The sequence below is a fragment of the Astatotilapia calliptera genome, chromosome 5 (genome assembly GCF_900246225.1).
Source record: "Astatotilapia calliptera chromosome 5, fAstCal1.2, whole genome shotgun sequence".
In the NCBI taxonomy this organism is placed as follows: domain Eukaryota; kingdom Metazoa; phylum Chordata; class Actinopteri; order Cichliformes; family Cichlidae; genus Astatotilapia; species Astatotilapia calliptera.
Window position 1 is genome coordinate 21,232,301 of NC_039306.1, and position 22,683 is coordinate 21,254,983.

Sequence of the window (22,683 nt, forward strand, 5' to 3'; positions counted from 1 at the left end):
TGGGTGAACAAGGAAGTGAGTTAGTTCCAACTTGAAAACTGGAATTGCCACTGAAAATTAGAAGCTGTAGTGCCCCTACAGGCCACTTGCTGCCTCTAAAAGTAAGGCAAACAATGCCCAACTAAATAGGTGGATTTTTCTAACTCAGATGGATAAAATTAGAGGCCGGGCTGCTTTGACAGTCATGCACTGTTTTAATTGATTGCTCAGCTAAATTTTCCTCTGTAAATTTGATCTGCTGAACTGGACCTTGGGACAAGCTGATGCTTTTAAGAGAATAATCTGACCAATGGTGGTGCTTCACTTTTGGTGGAAAAAAATTACACTAGTCTGTTATAGTAGTTCAGTTTCTAAACTTGTTAGATCAGCCCTTTTGGTACCATTCAAAGTAACCCCTGCCCTACCATATGATTGGCTGATTAGATATTTGAGCTAACAAGTAGTTGAACAGGTGTACCTAAAAAAGTAACTGATAACAATAGTTAATGACTTAAACATGAAGCACAGTGCATTCAACACCTATACAAGTAGTTTTTTCTCATTTACTTAAAAAAAAAAAAAACCAAAAAAAAAAAAAACCCATACCAATAACACTAACTGGTTTACAGTGAATTCAAACTTTGTGAACTGAAGGCCAAAGTAGATGGAAAAAGTAAAAAAACAAATGTATATCAGTTCTCTGCATCTGTGATTAAGGCTTCACACAATTACACACCTGAGGGGGTGTCTGAATGGAAAAAGAAACTGAGAATTTCATCAACCATACATACACTGAGACACAGAACGCCAGACTGTTAATATAGTCAAGAGTTTTATTATTTGATGTCCGAATTTTCTTTGACAACAATGTTTGCATTGCAGTAATTTTGTTCTTATAAGGAGGAGTACTACCAGGACAGATAACTGGATATTTTCATTAAATGGAAAGATAGAATATCCATTTGATTTCAGTCCATTATACCTTCACCATCTATACACTGTAATACACAATCCGTTAAAAATATTAAGTACTTAGCCAACCTGAGCTACAAGCAGATAGATAGAACAGCAATAACAAAGACATGACAGAAGACAGGTGTAAGCTGTGTTGGTGATGCATATTGTAATTCTATAGCGATGAAAGACGTCTGATGAAAGGACAGAACATATACAGCAGTAATAGTAGCAGTACAAGTAATGTTACACAAAAGGCAAATATTAATATATCAGGGACAATTAATCCATGTTCTACACTGACTTATTAAGTAGACTCAGCTTTTACTTTGAGTCTACTTAACAACATTTCTACTGTGCTGTTTAGGCAGTTATAAACCCTTTAAGCACAATCTTGAAGGGCAAAGGCAAAGATAATCTACCAGAGTGTTCAACAAATTCTCAGGACATATCAAAAAAGGAAAGAGTGAGGAATTCTAATTTGAAAGGCATCTGGCAGCAGACGTTGCCCAAAAATCAGTCATCCCTGTATAATTTTTAAAGGCAAAAAAAAAAAACATACAAAGTGCAAAAAGAAAGAAGAAAGTGTTTCAGATTGGCTTCAAAAACATCTTCAGCCAATTAATGCATCTGTATATATAGTTCAGCAAGATTATTCATTGACAGATAGGCAAAAGAAAGCAAAAGAGAAATCAGAGAATGCGAAACTTGGGATGCTGACATTAGCCAACATCGCCTCACATTAAAGATAATCAGCTAGGACATCTAGAGTTCCCAATTGCACTCTGAAAATGGCTCCATCTTGTCCCCTTAGCATGAATGTCGGGCATCATCTGCACAAATGGGTTGCTGGGACAGGAGATCACTCACAGGAGATCAAGTCAGGGACCGTGAGGTCAGAGTGGGGCTGGGGGGTGTCATTTTTTTCTTGTGTGATCTTTGGGCGCTGGACTCGTCAACATATTTTACAAGAGAACACTAGTGTATTAATTTGTGTATTAATTGTGAGGGGGACACATCCATGTGCAGCACATTGTGCGAAGGGTCGTGTCAGTGGAATGAACAATGGCATGGAGGAGGAAGACCAGTAGGGAATTCCCTTCCCTGGAAGCGAGGTGGAGGTGATGTAACCAGTGACAGGGCGTTTCCAAAAAGCCAAGAGAGAAGATGGTCCAAGTTTTCTCTTAGCAGCTGCAGCTTTCTGTTGCGGGTTTAGGTCCTTCATTCCCTCCCAGCTTTATGGGCCCTGGGAAGTCATTATACAACTCCACCTCTGTCTCCTGCAAGGCACCAAGAAAAAAGAAGTTAAGTAAAGCCGAAAGATTTTTTAAAATTCAACAATCACACAATGCAACAAGCCATTTCAAACCCACCACCAGCACACCACACACACACACACACACCATTAACCTGTAACTCACCTGTTTGAGTGCATTACGTGCGATTGTCTGAAATGCCTGTTCTACATTTATGGCTTCCTTCGCACTGGTCTCAAAGTAGGGGATGTTGTTCTTACTTTGACACCAGGCTTGAGCCCTTTTGGTGGTCACCTGTGGATATAAAGAGAGATTGAGTCCATCGACAACAACAAGCTAAAATAAGTTGTACAATACAATAACTCAATTTTCTGCATTATTTGATTATGATATAGGTATTGATATTTAGGTCACAAGCATACAAACTCATATTATGCTTATAAAAAAAAAAAGATATTCCCAGTGCTGGAGGAAAAGTTGATTTTTCAGCTACATTTGGGGAATAACTGCTCAACAAGCATTTCTCATAGGTGAGTGCACAACTTTCAGGTGGCACATGTATCATTTGTTCTCACAAACTGCTTTTATTTTGGTTTTTGGATGTCTGGCGTGAATAGCTTTACTGAGGTATCAATTTGTCAATTCACATTGTAATGTTGAAGTCTATGCTCTGATTATGCCACTTCAAAGTGTGGATAAGAGTTACTTCAATGTTTAGAGTTACTATCGTTGGAAAAAAGCCACTCTGATATTGTTATGTAACACAAACTTGAGGTGAGCTTTCCAAGCTTATACAAAGGCCCTGTCAAGGCATGCACTTCACTAGCCACAAGAAGCTCCTCTGCTCAGGTGAAGTGACTTTTGTAGTTTCACCAAGTCCTCTAACATTCCTTACACAGCAACCCCATCAACACCTGCGCTAATCTTTATGGTCACAGCAAGTCTTTAATGATTTAGTCTTTTCTCCTTCTACAGATCTACCAAACAAAGCAGCACAACAGTAACAGCCACAGTGTGCTGTGTGCACTTACAACTGACACGCACACATAGTTAAAGTCATTCTTAAAACAACGAAACTAGAACCAGGAATCTCATACCAACCTGTCTGTTCTCCAAGTCAATCTTGTTGCCTAGCACCACAAACGGGAAGTTCTCAGGATCTCGAGGACTGGCCTGGATCAGAAACTCATCCCTCCAGCTGTCAAGTGTTTTGAATGTATTGGGCGCAGTCACATCAAACACCAGCACACAGCAGTCTGCTCCACGGTAGAACGCAACACCCAAAGACTGGAACCTCTCCTGGCCAGCTGTGTCCCAGATCTAGGCAATGAAAGAGGAACAATAGTTAGGCACACCAGGATTAAAGATAATACAAAACAACAACTCTCAATAAAACTGTGCTTGAATCCATGAAAACTTAAAGCTTCATTTGTCCTCACATAATTTAGTCCTCCGACTAGTTATCATACCACACCTGCATTGTAACGAGTCGGTCGTCCACCATCACCTCCTTCGTCAGGAAGTCTGCTCCTATTGTGGCTTTGTACTGGTTACTAAACTTCTTGTTCACATACTGGTTCATTAAGGAGGTCTTCCCAACACTGAGAAGAGAAACAGCAGCACAACAGAAATATGAAATATGCAGCAATTAAATTACTGTGTTTGGTGATATATGAATGTGGTTAAAGCTTTTAGAATTTCCACCAGCTTGAGCACATTGGGTATCCATCTTAATCGAGACAAGCTGATTTTAAATACAAGGATCCACTACATATAAGACGAATGATGACTGCTTCAACCATATCGCTAACCACATTAGCAAATGGTCTGTACAGCAGTATAGCCACTTACAGGTCGTAAAGCATGCGATAAAGGAAACTGAAATGCTGCATGCTATGATGATGTTATCAGTGTGTCATTCTTGTGGAACAAGAAGACACACTCAGCAAATTTAACGTGATCCTTAATCAGTGCAAACAATTACTGACCTGTGAGGGTGACAGAGCACCGATTGGTACAGGTAAGAGAGAATGGTGAGCAAGTCCAAAGAGTAAAGGCTTTGCCTCACTCTCAGGTGTGGCTACCTGCCAAACTGCTATGTTGTTGTTATACATAAATAAATACAAGGACAAAACTAAGGTATTTTCACACAGTCAACCAACCATTTCAGATGCTTTACCACCACACTAGAGTGAAAAAGAGTCAACTAATTTGCATCTAGAAAACTCAGATACAAAACAGACCAGTGATCTGATTTAGATATCTGTGGGAATTCTACATCCTAACTCGTGAAATAACCAGAAACCCCTCTTAACCCTATACTACAGCCTGCCACGCCATTAAATGGTTGCGGGCTGTGTCAACCTGAAATGTAGAATTTCTCAGGAGGTGCACATTAGGCTATGTTCTAAATTAAGACGTAGATTTCCTACTGAAGCGTACTAGAGAACTGTTTACATCATAACCTACAAATTCATCTTTCTGGTCAATCAGCAAAGAACCAGAGTCAACTTTGGTATTCTTTCCAAGTGGTCATATGATTCAACAAAACAGGGATCATTCCTATTTTAATTTTTGCAAGTTAAAATATTCAATGGCCTGGAGTTACATTTCAGCCTGGCTTAACAATAAGAAATGAATGAATGGTGGTTGATTCAACCTGTTTGGCCATTATGTTTTCCTTACATATAAAATACTGTAATTTATTGGTGAATCATATTATCACAGGGATACACAAAAGATTTCAGTGTTCTCAGGTTCACCCAGCTTTAAGGTTTCTTATGAAACTGTTTACTAAGCTTTTTTTTTTAATAAATTATTGTGAAAAATTAAAAGTTCCCTTGAAACCATGTTTGAATAACTGTAATATAAAAACTACTTTTGAAAGACGGCATAATGAGCATGAAAACTGAGCTTGATAGCAATAGTAGTGATTAGCAGCAGATAAGGGCTGTATATACAAGAAGCACAGTTTGTATTCTGCCTGGCGACAGCTTATTGCACCACCACAACAACTTGTGCCAACAAGGAAGTAGCGCAATGTAAAATTAAATTAACCCCAAAACAACAATAGGAAAAAAAATTGAATAGTTTGTGTGACTCACCCTGAATCTCCCAGGATGATGACTTTCAGGAGCACTTTCTTCCTGGATGTCATTTTTCCACAGCTGCAGTAAGACAAAAAGCAAGAGGGTTTAGTTACTAATGCTTTTCTGATGTCGTCATAGCAAGTCACAACCTAACCACTAGCTGTCTATATACCTGGAACAACATAATCAATACAAAAAAATAATTCAGTTTCTTTACAGACTGGCCTATTGGACAACTTTATGTCTTGAGTTTCATGGCCCTGCACCAATCATGTATGAATGCCACTCATTTCAGTCATGTGCTTCCTAAGCTGTTGGGCAAATCACGAGGAACATATCTCTCTCTCTCCCTCTCACTTCAACACACACACACACACACACACACAGGGAGGTTACTTCTAAGAATATTGACTCCTCCTCAAAGTCCAAACCAAGTGACATATGAGACATTTTCTGCTGATTTCACTGTCACTAAGTTGACAAACCAATGCTGCACAATGTAACGCTTAATACACCGTCAACCATTGCAAGATATAATTATATAAAATGACCACAGTCACAAATACAACATGACTTGGGAGACAACATGCAAATAGATGTATAAATAAAATTAAATCTAGTTTTTCCCAGAATCTATACAAAAGTGAAAGACACATATTAGTCAATTTGGGGCTAAAATGTTGACTAAATTCTGGAGAATTGGACAAAACAACTGGATGTATGTCACTTTAGTTTGAGCAAGAGTGGTAGTTAACTGTTCTGCAATCTGTGCCTTTTCTGAACACTCAAACACTCTTCACTGCTCAGGGATGTGCACAATTTCCCCAATACTCATCAGAGATTTCAGCAAGAGCTTACCCAGTGCATGATTAAGTTAATATGTGTTGTATTATACTGTATCACCCCCTTTAAGTGATCAATTGTTTATTTGAGAATGCAATGTTTGAAATAAATAAAAAGAGGAAAATTAGATGCCTTGGTGTTTCACTAGGACAAAAAAAGAGATTTTGTCAGCCAGTATCATTATACAATGCAAGACTGAAGCTGCATCCACACAGAAAGTGATTTGCTTCAACAAGAGAGCAGAGAAAGTGAATGGCATTCAGCGATTAAGAGCAACTAAGGGTGAAATAACAACTGACGAGGTAAAGTTGGTGGAAACCAAGAAACTCCACCACCACCAGGCGAGTGATTGAAGTGAGTGAAAATTAAGAGTGCACAAAACTGTTGGTTGACATATAATCTGGTAGTAAATACGTTAGAACATTACTTAGATAACCACAGCCTACGATGTCCACAAGCAACAAGACGTCAGCTTTGATGGGGTCGGCGATGAGTGCTTCGCTTCCAGTGTTGACGCAAATCTGACCTTATAGCAAATCTTTTATGTTCTGTCCAATTGTGCAGTGGGTTCCAGTGAAAATGTATATTAATGTCTTGAAGGGCTATGTATAAATCTTTCCCATACACAAATAGACTAGAAAGACAAAATAAAATGTGATTTCTTAAGACACTGCTTTATCTTCTCCCATACCTTTGTCCTATCGGTGCTATGTAAACACTGATCACAATGCAACTGATAAAACAAAACCTGGGAAAAGTACTGCACTGTCAATAAGGAGGGCAGAAAAAGCAGATGTCTGGCAGTAACATGTAGCAGTATTTCCTCAAAGCTAAAGATGATCCTAATTGTATATTATAGCAGCATAGTATACAATTAGTAGTATACAAACATCAGCAAGGTTTCACCAGTGCATTACAAACATGGCCTCCCACTGGGAATTTTCTTTAAGAAAAAAACAAAACAAAAAAAACCTGTAGCCTTTATGATTGCTAATGTGCCTAAAATACCTTACTGCTCCAGTTAGATTGTGTACATGTTTAAAAAAACAAAAACAAAACCCTTTAAATTTAAATGAAACCCGCAGCCTGATTATTGTTTTGAGAGTCAGAAATTCCTCTGAGCTGGAAAAGCACCATATAAAGATATGTACTGTATATATTATACACTGTGGCAGTGTCTAATTGTCAAGTCCAATTATGTTTCTCCTTTTGGGTGAAAAAAAAAATACACAAATTGTATCTTGTTTTGGTGGTGAAGCAATAACCTTTTAGGTAACATTTAACAGTAAACATGAACACTTCATTTCAAATTGCATGCATCAGTTTACTAAAGTAAAACACAACCATAAGCTGGAAAGCACCAGCATTCTTTCTGAGTGGAAATCCAATACCTGTGAAGCACAAAATAGTTGACAGTAGCATGAACAACAGCAACACACTGTCACGGAGGTGTGCTTAAATTAGTCACATGATAACAGCAGAAGCAGAGATCAGACATTTAAACTTTCATGAACAGCAGGTCCATGATTTCTCATTAACAACTACGATTTCTGACAGGCGGTTCAGTCCAAAATGAGATTGTGGCCTTTCACTAATATGATCAAAACAAATTAAATAATTTCTTCTGCCTGAATGAATATACAGTATTTCTCAGTTAAGAAATGACTGCATGAATTAGGCTCATTATTATTTATTATTTTAAAAACCATGAAGTTTTGGACTCCACCACAGTTTCTCTATGCTCATACATTTCTGCTCAGAGCATCTAGTCTTCACCTCTGACATGGGTTATAAATGCAAACCAAACAACACAAAACAAACCCCAAACTAAAAATAGTTTTGGAAAGCAGAGTTCAGACAATGTTCAGTCAATTACTCCAGGTCACAGAGGGAAGCCATCATCATTTGTCCTTGTTAACCAGCTTCTACATGGGAAACAGATGCTTCAGTAATGAAGGATCATCTTTTTAAACGTGTGTATTTTAGCTATAACAAGTACGAGTGAAGAGATAGATATGCTGAACAACTTCAAAAGACACACAAATTAGGACTAATCCAAACTCAGAGGGCTGTTTGCAGCGGAGGAGCAGTTTTTCAACTCCAACCACTTAATTAAAAAACTGTGCAAGACCATATGTGTCATCATACTGTGCACAGTATTTTTTTAATGAAACAATAAGAAAATGGTAGACGTAAATGTCAGACAGCATCTGTCATTGAAAAGTAAAATACTCAAAACCTGGATAAATGTATAGCAAGATGTTTCTTTTCTGTCTCGAGCCTGTTGGTACAAGCAATGGGCGTTGTATAATTAAGACAACTTGAACGACGTGTAACCGCGTGACCTGTGAGCCACAAGCGAAACGAAACCCACTTAACGCATAATACAGACATGACAGGTCAAGATTCCCTAGCAACACTCAGACACATATAACATCTGTTTAACACAGCCTGTAGACAATAAGGGTGAGGAGATCGCTTAAAGGTCACACTGACCAGGATCAAGATGTAGCCAAAGAACACAGTGACGAGTAGCTATTCAGCCACTCGGTGATGTGTAGTTCTGAGGTAAAAATCCTTCTCTGTGTGCATGAGCATTAACACCGTTTAAAGACACCCCTTCACAACATTTGACAATGATGAGTTTTTTTGTTTTTGTTTAGGTTTTTTTTTTTGTTGTTGTTGTTCTTTTACGATGCTTTGGCCGACAGACCAACCCCGACTAGCCGGTCTCCTTCCTTGTTGGATTCGACCCAGAGGAGCCACAGGCCGGCCTTGTTTTTGCCGAAAAACACCTCACCACCATTAGCAGCTACAGCGTCAGGACATCCTAAACACTGACAAGTGGGCAGACATTATACATATAAAGAGTTTCTTGTCGTCTCAAAAACTTACTTTCAGCTCGTAACACACGGTAGAGGAGACTTGCTGACCGTATCGAAGCCGGCTGCGAGAAAACTAGCCGTTGTTGTGCAGCGCAGCTAGCGTCAGTTGCTAACTAGGCGTTACGTTAGCTAGCGTTGATTTGGCAATGTCCCGTTTGAGATTCTCAGAAAAGTTTCTGACGTCGACACCAACAAAAATCGTGTCGTAAATTCACGAGGTAATTTATCTACAAATAGTGTTTAAATTTGGCACTTGCCTTAAGGCTTGCCTGCCTACAAGCCACCCAACCAGCTAACTACTTAGTTCTCCCTTGTCTTCTTTCACTTCCGCCTCCCAAACAACGCTTGTGCCCTACGTCAGACGTAAACAGCCAATAACAACCCCTTCTGAAATATTAATTAAGGCCCGTATAACTTCTCTATCCTCGACTTTCACAGCCCATTAAATGCCACAGCTCGGGTCTTTTCAGAGAAAACATTAATATTAGTACTGATTCTCAACCCTGTTGCCATTCATATAAAACAAACATGACAGATACGTATTAAAAACATTAAAATAATATTAAACTCAATTGTCCTAATTTTACCCATTTTATTTTATGGATTTCTTAGCTCACAAAGTTTTAGACTACTGCCTTTTAACAGTTTGAATTATTATTTGTGGCTGTGTCTATGGTGTATTCGGGCAAATGTTTGAAAACAAAAAACTGAAATCAGTGAAACAAAAAAGTATGTGACTATGAAAAGTGAAAATTTGGGCAAGGTTGATTTAGAAACTTGCCTAAACTCCTACTAAGTGTAAGCTGAAACTGAATTAGTATTCAGTATGAGTGTGACTAGCTTTAACTTAGTGGTCAAGAAATTAATATTTTGTTCAATAAAGTTTTCAAGTTTCAGAGTATTGGTATTAGGGTTGCACCAAACATAATACACAACAACTAACATATTATAAAATACTGTAAAACATTTACAATTCTTTAAGCGTAGATTGTTTTCGAATTGCAAAATTACCCAGGCTTTGAGCACAAATGCTAACCTGCTGATGTTATGTATTGATAGATTACAGTAAACATTAAACAGGCAAGTTGCCAAGCTTTCAGTTAAAAATTAACTCCCACACTGAGTCAGATCTGACCACATCATCACCCTGACTCGCATGATTTTTATCAGGTGTGTGCTTATTGTCCTGGTTGCGTTTTTTTCACAAGACCTGACTTTGCACTAGATAGGTCCCACTGGATGACATAACAGATAACTGGGCTAAACCTGACAAGTCTGTAGCCTGGATATATAATAGAAAGCCATGTTGGAGCTTTGTAGTCATTCTGATGCCCCTTAATGCAGACTCAAGTAATTACAGTTCCCTAAATTGATAATAAATCGGCTTCAGAGCTGCTGTTCCACTTTATTCAAAAACACAAACAATATTTTAAATCTTCTAACATAATGAGTGAGATGATGAGCTGCATATTCCAAGTAATTCTACATAACTTTTACAAAACATCCAGTGAACATGAGCATTTTTTTTCAGTGGGAAACAACATTCTGGGGAGGCACCTTGAACTGATCTTAACTAATCTAACTCTCAAAACCTCCAACTACCATTTTTTTTCATTGTATGATTAAGATGATATTCTCCTAAGAACCAGCCTATTCATTTATGTGATGGACATTTGTTTTTGGGTTATATCTTTTGACTTATTTGAGCAACCCTACTAAGTCCTGGTGTACTAAACAGAGGACATCCTGGTCTTTCCATTGATATCTCATGTATTTGGGTGGCCTCTTTTAGCTCCAAAGAGGAAGGAAATCACAAAATAAGTTCAATAGGAAGATTCTTATCCTTGGTTCTCAGGAGGATATGTTAGAGTTGTCATTTTAATTATAGTGCATTATTACACTCCACCAGTGAGTCATCTAAGATAATGGTTGGATGGATGGAGTGAGTAGTCCACCACTAGAGGGCAGTGGAAATTCATTTTGAACAGAAGAACCAAGCGAACTAATGAACTCAGACCTTTTTCAAATGCATGCTGTCACTCTGTAAAACAGTAAATTTAACATTAATATTTTTCCTATTACTTCTCATTGGCTGTTAGTGTTATTTACTATATTGTCAGTTTTACTCACATGAATTATCTCTTACAGAAGTGCAGTCATGAAAACGAAAGTCTTCACAGGACTCTATTAAGTTTTTTGAAAAACAAAGTACACCCTTACTACTTCCACAGGAATTAAGTAGCAGCAGGATCTGCTAATCACGTACACTTGATTAATTGATTATTATCCCCTCTATGAAAGCAGAGGTGTTTGTAGTTTGCCTTGTTTGGAGTATTCAGGTGAGTCTTAACAAAATACCACTATCTTCCCAAAAGTGGACATCCCAGAAAATTCACACTAATGTTGACACATATTTAAAAAATTAAAGAAAAGCTAATGAAAAAAACAACAAAACAAAACATGAAGCACACCTCAGGCTCTACAGGCCTCGAATGGCATGTCAAATGCTAAAGTTCATGGAGCAACACAGTAAAAAAAAAGGTGGGCCTAAATTCCTCCAGATTGATATGAGATACTAGTAAAGTCATACAGAAAATGTCTTTAAAAATGGTTTCACATTAATATATCATCTCTCCATACTAAATGTCGTATGTGCATTTGTTCTCCTCATTACTGGAAGCGTGCCTCTGTAGAATCTTGATGACTGGGATGACTCTGGTGTTTATAGAGAAATTCCTCCCTTCTTACACCTATTGAATCTGGAGTCTTTATGGCCTCTTTGTAAATACAAACACTGCAACACAAAAGCGTGTGAGCTAGAAAACGGTTCATGGGTGGGAAGGCGCCACATACTTGGAGCATCTGCTGGATTTTCATCCTTGCAAACACTGTCGCATTTGCACCTTGATGATGGCAAAACGTAAGAGCTGCTCAAGGTGGGACACATCGTTTATATCATTAGGACAGACATATCAGCAAGGTGTAGAGTCTATTAAATCATGAGAGACAGCCATCAAAGTGCTTGTGTGTTTGAGATATAACGGCACTTTCATTCACATTCTTAGTGCGTGTATGTGTAAACATGCATCTCTGTGTGTGGCTGTGTGGGAGGGGAGGAGAGGCAATGAGATGAGTTAAGGAGATGAACAGATTGTGTGTGTGTGTGTGTGTGTGTGTGTGTGTGTGTGTGTGTGTGTGTGTGTGTGTGTGTGTGTGTGTGTGTGTGTGTGTGTATGTATTAGGGGGTGGGTGCATTAGTCCGTGTCAGACAGCAAAGAGTGCCGCATTTATCTAGGAATCTGAGCCAAAGCAACCTCACTAGCAGGAGCACGAGAAAGGGGACAACAAGTGAGATGATCTGAGAAGAAAGAAAGAACATGAAAGAAACCCAGAGAAGAAAACACAAAATGGACAAGGACATGACTATGAAGATCTAATTTTCCCTCTTAAAAAAAGGACAAAGTCAGCAAAGTCTATTTGCCTGAAGAGGCACTGCTTGATGAGCTGAAGGAAAGTGAAGAGAAAGTTTGCAGGGAATCGTCAACACAAAGCAACTACTTGGAGGAACAACGTTGGACCACGGTTTAAAACATTTTTCCATGTTTCCTTTCAGTTCCTTTAAGTTTAGCATGCTTCCTCTCCTCTATGTGGGAGTGCTGCTATCCTTAGTTGCCTCTCCAGCCTGTATAAATCCTCCCTGCAAAGATAATCTAGTGGCCTCACCCATCCAGCCTGGGACTGGAGCTGCAGGTACCGGGGCTTGTGAGGGTCAAACTGGGACAACTGCCTGCGGGACAGGGGTTTCACTTGCAGCAATCTCGGACATCCCTCGGAAAGTGGAGCACAAACATGAAATACCCCAGTTTCAGTACAAGGTAACTGACATTTTATACAGTACTTTTCATTGTGTGTGTGTTTGTGTTTTTTCACAGTTCCCAGCTTAAAAATCCTAAAATCTCAGAGGGGCCAGAAACAACTCTTAAACAGTCAATTAACTCCAGCAGCCTGGGAGACCTTAAAGTTTACCTTTTTACTCATCGTGTTGTAGTGAGAGTGAGCGGCATACTACCAAACTCATGCCAGCAGGTTCTTTCTCATGGAACGCTAGACTTGGCACCACCTTCCAGCCAGGGAACAATAACCGTCAGCAATCAAAGAAGGGACAAAATTAGGTTTGCTTTAAAAATATCCTCATCATATGGCTGTGCTGAGCTCATGCAGGAACAGGTGTGTTAGGGACATGATTAACATGGGTGATGTAAGTGTAAGAGACACACTGTGACACAAAACTGAGCTGTCGGTTATGTGTGAGGATGTGTGGATGATATTTATGCACATGCACAGCTTTATTTTTAGACTTTTTATGCATGACTGAATAACACTAAGGAGTGCTGAATCATTTCTGACTTTCACAAAATGATTTAGATATATCTGTGTCACTGTCTAGCAGACTGGGGTTGTCAGAGAGCGCCTGGTTCAGCTGCAGCGCTGCATGCGCTCTGTCCAGGATACTGGGGGACCTTGGAGTCACGAGGGCCAGGAGAGCAATTCTCTTGGGGCCATCCTGGCTTTAATGGCAGCTGTGCTGACAGAGTGTGACCTCCACTGTCACAGCCAGGCGCTTGGGGCAATGGCTAAACGACTGGGTAAGTAGTACACCTTTATATCCCCAATCTCTGCAACACACAAACATGCACACACATAAATGCCAGTGCAGTCGCTCCCCCACACATAGTAAACAGAACCTCAATGAGACCTGCTAGGCATCAGTCATAGGTGAGTTCATAGGAATTTAACTGCACTAAGAAGCATGGCAAAAACTCTGTATACATGCACACACAGATGCACAGACACATACGGTATAGCTCACAAAGCGAAAAAGCCTTGAGAGCGCTATCATGCATCCTCTCTGTGAGGTATACAGGGGAGCATCTATTTTCAGCCCCTGACGACAGCGTGACTGGCCTCACTGATAACCTAATCTATCTCTTGGTTGGCAGAGAGCGCAGCGGTGGGGAGAGAGGGGGAGAAAGACTTGCTGCTTTTCCTCAAGAGCATCACTCAACATCCACCCACAGGTGAGGGCATTACAGGTAGCTACGTGAATTGTTGTTCATTTCTAAGCAGAAAATGCACTGTGTGTGCCCTAGTTGCCCCCCTGGAGAGGCTACATCCTCGGGACTGTGCAGAGATTTACACGCTGGGGATCAAAGAGAATGGAATCTACACCATCCAGCCTGACCTGAATGGGCCGGCACTAGAGGTATTTCAGATTCACCGCACTGAGACAGACATATCACCCGCACCCCAAGCCCACACCACCCTGGTCAGCTTCTTTTGGAGATGTGCATGCTATCTGTGGATCAGTAAAATCTGGGCCTTATAATATTAGAATCTCTGTATTGGTTTAGGCTAAATGTGACATGGAGACTGCGGGTGGCGGGTGGACAGTAATCCAGAATCGGCAAGATGGCTCAGTGGACTTCAACAGAACATGGCAGGAATACCGGGAGGGCTTTGGAAATCTGCAAGGAGAACACTGGCTGGGTAACGCAGCGTTGCATGCCCTTACCTCCAGTGGCCAACACCAACTCCGCATTGAGCTGGAGGACTGGCACCAGCAGAGGCGCCAAGCCACCTACAGCAACTTCAAAGTGGCCTCGGAGGCACAGAGGTGAAGCACTCTGCACACAGATATATTTTCTGCGCTAAGGGATTAAAGTTACCTGGGGATTAGACCAAAGGTCAGAAAAAGAGAGACTTGAGTCTGGAAGTCAGCTACAACAAAAATGTATTTATTTTATCTTCAGTCACAATCTTATTTGCTTTCATGTATTAACAACAGCCATGAAAACTTGTTTTCCCAATCACTTTTTTCTTAAGTATGAACTGCACGTTTACACGAACAGACAAGGTTCTGAATATTTCAGTCAAAATGTGATTAATGTCCTGAGAGATGTGTGTTGTTTTTGTATGGCTGCCAATCAGTTTTGATCAAACTACATCCTGAAGCAGATCACCAGAGTTAATAAATTAAAAGTTAATAAAGTTTTTAACATTACCTTTCAAACTTTAGCAAAGGCAATTAATGTCTTCGCCTAATGTCTTTATGTAATTCAAATGACCATCTTTAACTTACTTTAAACTGTAGTTTTTGAAGTTTTCACTTTTACCTATAATCAGTTATTTGCATTCTAGTTTTCCACATATACGATAGTCTACATAACACTATACAAGCTAGGAGACTTGTATATCCAGGACTCTTTCCATTATCACCCATTCACTGTCTTGGTGTGGCTGTGACTCAGGATGTAGAGCAGGTCATTTACTAATTGGAAGGTTGGTGGTTTGTGATAGAGATGGACCGATCCGATATTACGTATCGGTATCGGTCCGATACTGACCTAAATTACTGGATCGGATATCGGAGAAAAATAAAAAATGTAATCCGATCCATTAAATATCACGAAAGCACCTCACAAAACTTGCAACACGCCGTAACTCACCTCAGAACGTTAGCAGTCGGAGCAGTATGCATCACGTGATAGAGCGGCTGTGGCATGCGGGACCTGTCGGTTAGTGATGGGCAGATGAAGCCCCATGAAGCACTGAAGCTTTTCATCCAATTGGTTCACCCCAACGCGAAGCTTCATGAAGCTTCATTTGCTCTAGCAGGACACCTACTGGACGTAAAAATAATAGCTGGCATGAATTTGAAGAGTGTGGCATTTTGCACACAGCCTGTAAATGTCAACAACAAAAGGAGTGTGTAAAACACCTATAGTGTAGTGATGGCAGTATACTGTGTATATTTATGCTGGCAGTATGGAAAATGATTATTTGCGGCAAAGTTCGAACCGCTTCATGAACCAGTCACGTGGTACAGCCGGGCAGCGAGGCTTCGGACGTCATCATTTTCAGCTCCTCCCATAAATGAAGCAAGCCTCGATACGCGCTTCGCGGAAACGCCCCCTCCATTACTCGACACACGCTCCGAAGCCTCGATACAGAACGTCCCATCACTACTGTCGGTGGTCTGGATAGCATTTGGAGCTTCGCTAGCAACCCGGCATTTCATCTCCGACAAAGTTATCCCGAGAGAAGTAAAGCAAGTGTGTAAGTCCATCTCTGAATGTTTGTAAAGCATTCCTGCGTTAAGCTTACCAAACGATATATGGAGCGACTGCCTCTTCTTGCTGCTACTTCAATCATGAAACTGCTTAACGATCAGCTGATCGGCTTTTCTGTCGCGAGTCCGTCTCTCTTGTTTGCTTTTGGCCCACTTTGCACCAGAAAGAGGAAACCAGCGGCTGAACAACAGCAGCACGTTTAAGCTTGATCAGCTGTTGTTAGAATTTATTTATTATTACTTTCTACTCGAGGATCTTTTTCTATGTAGCTGACGGCTGGTAACTGTGCAGGGGCGGATCTAGCAAAGTTTAGCCAGGGGGGCCGATAGGGCATTAACTGGGAAAAGGGGGCACAAAGACATACTTTTCTTTCTTATTCTCATTTAAAATGTCGAGCTTTTAATAAATAATTATCTGACACCCAAAGTTTTAATTTGATGTAAAATGAATAGAAGTCAATTACTGTATATAGTGACTATTAAGTCTAATATATATACCCTAGTAAGCTATAGTACTTTTTCCTTTGGGAAGGTACCATCTGTGCAGTCTGCAATTTTGTTGAAGAAAGATGTTGAATCTATTTAATATTTCTTGAAAAATAATTGATTTCTGTGCTTTTTTTTTTTCACACTGCATCAAATTAAGGTTGATTACGTCGATTAAGCATCATGAGGTGGAGCGTGAGGGGTGGTTCCCTATTTTTTATTTATTTATTTTTGTTGTTGCTGGGAGTTGGAACCCTATTAGTTAGGTTGCTTAATATTTACGCTAAGTACTCTTTAAAATACCAGAATAGGGAGGATGGTGTAGGTTTAAGTTTATTAGATTGATCAGTATTGCTGAACTATGAAATTTTTTTTTTTTTTTGCATACAGGTATAACAGAATAGCTTTAGTGTAGTTGTTGTTTTAAACTTGAGTATGAACTTATACAAAATGCAGCAAGATATTTAAAAAAAAAACCAGTTTTGTTGATTAAAAAACACTATATCGGATTCATATCGGTATCGGCAGATATCCAAATTTATGATATCGGTATCGGTATCGGACATAAAAAAGTGGTATCGTGCCATCTCTAGTTTGTGATGGTTGCTAGAAGTGTGAATGTTTGCTAGAAGGCACTTCAACACAGCCAAAAGTGCTTGTATCAATGGGTGAATGAGACGTGTTATATAAAATGCTTTGATTGCTCAAGTAAAGTAGAAAAGTACTGTATAAGAATCAATCCATTTGCCACCTTGCCGGGAGTGTGAAATTAATATAAAACATAATTTTACTCGACTTTTAACAAACAACACACCAGTGTTGGTCAAGTTACTTGAAAAAAGTAATCAGTAATTAATTACTGATTACTCCCCCCAAAAAGTAATTCCGTTACTTTACTGATTACTTATTTTCAAAAGTAATTAATTACTTAGTTACTTAGTTACTTAGTTACTTTTTAAAAACACGATTTACAACCTGAAGAGGTGATAAAGTGATAGATCTTTCAGCCCAATTCTACTTTTTCTACATAATCCATCATACAAAATGTAATCAAATGGAAAAGTCTCTTTTTTTAACTTGTTTTATCAGTTTTAATCTTTTAACTTTATGCATCAAGCAAAACATTTAATTATATGCAACATTCTCTGACTTGAATAAATTAGTTTAACATTTAAACCTATTTTCTACACATTCCAGCACATAAAATAAAATATTTTTTGTGTTTTCACTCACTCTTTTAAACAGATGCAAGTAAAACACAGCAGAAAATAAATAAAGTCAAAGACTCAGCGGTCCTTTTGCTCTATTTTCACCTGTAAAGCAGGAGCAGGGTAGGCGGAGGGTTACCCTGGTGTAGGTGTGCTGCGGTCAGTTGAAGAATCTGCGCGAGTGTCTCTGTGAGTTTCCCATCACGTCGTAGCTACTCGGTGCTTGCTCGGAAGTTTAGGGGTTTTTTTCGCTGTAAAAAGAAGTTTTCTTCCCACGCACGATGGACGCTAATGTTTTTGTCACTTTTTATGGAATCAAACTCAAAGTAAGGTCAGTACTTCCACGCTTTAAACGCTGCACGCTCATACTCTCTCCCGCACTCGATATATTATCCACTGTTGATCTGCACACAGCTGCTGTCACCAACGTCGCACTTGCTTACGTCACTGTCATGAGACATTCTCGCAAAAAAAATCACGGTTTTAGTAACGCAGTAACGCAGCGTTCCTACGGGAAAGTAACGGTAATCTAATTACCGATTTTGCAATAGTAATCCCTTACTTTACTCGTTACTTGAAAAAAGTAATCAGATTACAGTAACGCGTTACAAGTAACGCGTTACTGCCCATCTCTGCAACACACACATAAAAACAAAACAAAAAAACCCTCAAATGTTGTTTGTCTATCTTCCAGGTATCGCCTGACAGCACGGGAGTATTCTGGTGATGCAGGTAATGCACTGAGCTACAGTAAGCGCTACAACCACGACGGCAGGTCCTTCAGCACTGCTGACAGAGACTATGACCGTTACGTGTCGGGAAGTTGTGGTCAGTACTATGGTACAGGCTGGTGGTTTGATGCTTGTCTGGCAGCTAATCTGAATGGACGGTACTACCGTGGGCGCTACAGCGGGGTAACCAACGGCATCTACTGGGGAACGTGGTACATCCTGACAGATGGACGAACTGGAGAGCGCTACTCCTTCAAGAGGGTGGAGATGAAGACAAGACCCAAAAACTTTATGGGAACAGACTAAAGATAATGATGTCAACATAATGGGGAAAATTTGCTGTGCAGTAGACTACAGTAATAATCACACCAGACACTTTCTTTCTTGTTTTATAATCGATAGATGCTTTGGTCACTATATTTAGCATTGCTTTCATGTCACTTATCAGTTATATGCAGATGGCAGCTAAAAGATTTAAAAAAAAAGTGTAAAAGAAATAATGTTTAAATGCTGATTAGCAGACTGTGAAGCTCTACTTTCTTTATGATGGGCTCACTCTGGTAAAAAATACATGTTACTTCATAACTGTGAAACAGTTAAATACATATTGAAAATATTGCAGAGGTTGCTGTAATAAATTTCCAGAATCTTTATTGCACATCAACAACCTGCAAAAGGCTACCTTAATGTATCACAGGATGCCAGGGGAGGCATGTTTTCTCCGTGTTAACAGTTTAAGGACAAGACAAACAACCCAAACCACACATGAAAGTCATCCTTCACATGCATGAGTTAATACTGGTAATTTGCTTGTGTTCCTACCTGTCTATGCTCTGTGACCTACAGAAATACAAGCTGCCTGCAGCAGCTCACAGACATTGTAGGTCAGATGAAGTCATGGGAGACCGTTTACTAAAAGGCAAGAGGTCATCGTGTCCCTGCAGAGAGCTCAGCTGTTATATACACAACTAAAACTAAAACTTCATCACACTGTGATTCATGTGACAGGGTGTCTAACCACAGTCCCCTACTGTATGTTCTGCCTACAGCTGCTTTAATAGAAAGCCAAAGAGCCAAAGCTCACAGTCTGATACTAAACCAAGAGTAGCCCAGTTTTAGACAGGCCATCTCACCTGACTAATACTTTCCCAGGTAGAGGTCTAACACACTGACGCTAACTCTCAGGACCTTCTTTTTTTCCTTTTCTGTTGGCAAACCGTCCTCCACCCACCTCTATTAAATCAAACACAAACATACAGAAACAGTCACCCTCCCCTGGTCTCTAGAGTTGGTGTCAGCGGGGGTGATTCATCCACAGATGTGTTTCACGAAGACGTTTTGGGAGTAGGTATGTGAGTCAGTGGGTGTGTGTCTCACAGTCTTTGTAAAAGACTTTTTACTTTTAGCATTGTTTGCAGTGAGCTGTCAGTCTCTGCAACAAGCAGGCTGTCTAATGTGATCGTGTGACAGCGCTCTCATCTAAACACACAGACACACTGCTGTCAGACCTCCTACCTGTCAAAGTATTTCACATACACTACTTATCTACACACAAGGAGATGTCTGTTTTATGCACACACACAAACACACACACACACACACACACACACACACACACATGCACACACACACAGGAGTCAGTGGTTCTCTCAGCAGATAAGGAGGTGCATGATGTGCTTGGCTTCTTAAAAACAAATGGATCCCATTGTACACATCATGGGAAGGTAATCACTGTTACACAACCACAAGCTCCTTTTCACCTTTTCACCTGTTTCACACATAATATTGCGCGCACACACACACACACACACACACACACACACACACACACACACACACACAGGCTAACAATAAGCAATTATGATCAATCACCCATAAAACCTATTATACATATCAGCTTTCTAGTTTAATTTTCTCTGTGTGTCTTCGTGTGTGCTGGAAACAAAGCTGGATGGCTCTGTGTTCTGCCCCCTGGTGGCTCCTGGTTGTATTTTAGAGACTGAGAAAAGCTTTGTCTCAGCTGAAGATGAAATGTGAAGTCAACACAAAAGAAATTAAAACCAGGATAAAATTCTGTCAATCTAAATTCATTTTTTTTAATCTTTAAGAGATTCTGCCTGTATAGAGATGAACGTCTAAAAATCAAGCTCAGTATCTAAATCAATTTTCACTCTATGTCATCAATAAATGGAGCAAAAACCTTTTCCTACCACTTTCTGTTCATCATCACTCTCTATTTTTGCTTTCTATCACTTAATAAGAGTTTGACTGATGTTGTTCAGACCTTCTCAAATTTCCTCCTTTTTGACTCTTCATGCTCCGAGCTGCAACTGCTTTCAATAAATTCAATCACTCCTCCTGATCTCTTCTTCTCTCCTCCTTTCTGCATCCATCAGTCTTGTTGACAAGGGAGGAACAGACGCCCAGGGTTGTGTCACCACAGTATCCTGGCACAGTGTCTGGAGTGGGGTGATAGTGGTGGTGCGGAGGGGTGCGGAGGGGTATCAGCAGGCTCTGCTGCCCCAGGGCCGGAAGCCCAGACTGGGCAGCGGTTAGCCAGCACATCCCTTTGAGAAACACTGTGCTCCTCTGAGGGAAGTTCAGATATGTGTCATTTATTTCTAAGTGACACAAGAAAATATCAGATTTAAAACAGAACTCATGTTAGTAGTAGTGTGTTCATCTTTCTGCAGGAGGCTCTATTTTTATTTTTATTTATTTTTGTGGTGCTTATAAAATATGTTTTTATAATCTTTCACATGATGTAGAAAATTTAGAACAGCCCATCTGGTTACAAAAACTTAAAAATATAATATGATCTCAAATGCCCTATGATAGACTCTTAACCTATCTTGGGTAAGTCCTGCATCTCACCTTATGAAAGCTGGAACCTGCTCAAGCCCCATTGTGACCCTGAAATGGATGAGCTCTTATAATATGGATAGGTGGCCAATAATCACTGCAAATGGGGGAAAAAAAGTTTCCCAATCAAATAATCTGTTTATCCAGGTAATGTCCATCAGTCCACCAAACGTTAATAATAATCAGTCTCAGTTTCTCTTTATATCATATTGAAATGCAGAGTAAGACTTCACAAAACACTTCAATATTTCACCCTGGAAACATTTTGTGTTTTTCCTCAGATTTGGCTCCAAAATGAATATAATCTCTCTTCACACTCAAAGGATTTTTTAAGAACATGGATGAAGGCAGAGAGAGTTTTAAATGTGGGCTGCCCCTTTTTTGACTGCTGAAAATGACTGAAGTTGTAGGAATGTGATATTCCCATCCATGTGTTTAACAGCAGGTGGCAATGTTGCTTAGAGCAAATCTGGAAAACAACTTTCACATGAGAAACTGCACAGTAGTCTATAGCAAACAAGGCAAACAAAGTGTCTATAGAAATGAGAGAACAATAGCAACACTGTGCTCTGTCAGAAAATAAACAGCCGGAGACAATAACTGTGCTTAACCTACAGCCTGTTTATGTGAAGTGCGATGAGTAAAAACAATAACTGAGGTCTTATTTTTTGAAGCCATATATGTTATTCCGAATTATTTCAGGGGTTTTGATAAGTTTTGTTCAACTCATAAGGTTTCAGAGAACCGCTGAAAGCACAACAGCCCTGACTTGACTGTAAGCTTCAGGTTGCCGTGCCTCTTTTCAACACTGGGGGCGCCATAATTGGTACTGGAGGTCAAAGGACAAAATCTGCTCATAGTGATGTAAGTTTTTGAAATTAAGACTTTACAAAATTACAAAACAGGTGTGTTAATGCGGACTGTGGTGTAAATGAGCCTCGGGCTCAGCAGCACTGCATAGTAGAAAAGAATCTGGTGAGGTGACAGCATGGAGGAGGCGGGAGGATGAACTTAGTGGCCTGCAGTGGAAGGAACTTTTCATACTTTAACCTGCTCTCATTGCGATAAGGGCATGCATGGCGGCTGTCAAGTGCAAGGAAAGTAGGAGGAAGGCTTGAGGGTGGGGAGGAAGCAGGAGCGGGTGAGGTTTGAAAGGTGTGTGAGTATAACAGGCCGTTAGAGGCTTGTTTCCCTGACCACAGGACCACTGAGAGACAGCATGTGCCTGCTTTTAATACTGGTCCTACAAAAAACCAGAGAA

General features: G+C 40.0%; 2 protein-coding genes across 3 annotated transcripts; one reads left to right on the plus strand and one right to left on the minus strand.

Annotated features, from left to right (window-relative positions):
- Positions 1 to 794: 794 nt before the first annotated feature.
- Positions 795 to 9,364, minus strand: LOC113022528 (ras-related protein rab7-like). Its single transcript, XM_026168012.1, has 6 exons — positions 9,017 to 9,364; positions 5,294 to 5,356; positions 3,664 to 3,790; positions 3,291 to 3,509; positions 2,355 to 2,483; positions 795 to 2,213 (listed from the first exon to the last, which is right to left on the minus strand). The coding sequence occupies exons 2-6, from the start codon at positions 5,344 to 5,346 to the stop codon at positions 2,118 to 2,120; spliced, it is 624 nt and encodes a 207-aa protein (XP_026023797.1). The 5' UTR covers positions 5,347 to 5,356; positions 9,017 to 9,364; the 3' UTR covers positions 795 to 2,117.
- Positions 9,365 to 12,312: 2,948 nt separating this feature from the next.
- LOC113021706 (fibroleukin) lies at positions 12,313 to 20,634 on the plus strand. 2 transcript variants are annotated; one of them, XM_026166415.1, is made up of 6 exons: positions 12,313 to 12,881; positions 13,454 to 13,652; positions 14,007 to 14,084; positions 14,157 to 14,269; positions 14,418 to 14,680; positions 18,524 to 20,634. In XM_026166415.1, the coding sequence occupies exons 1-6, from the start codon at positions 12,606 to 12,608 to the stop codon at positions 18,864 to 18,866; spliced, it is 1,272 nt and encodes a 423-aa protein (XP_026022200.1). In that variant the 5' UTR covers positions 12,313 to 12,605; the 3' UTR covers positions 18,867 to 20,634. The 2 variants fall into 2 exon arrangements, with proteins under 2 accessions (XP_026022200.1, XP_026022201.1); XM_026166416.1 differs by having other exon boundaries at positions 13,457 to 13,652.
- The last annotated feature ends 2,049 nt before the right edge of the window (positions 20,635 to 22,683 follow it).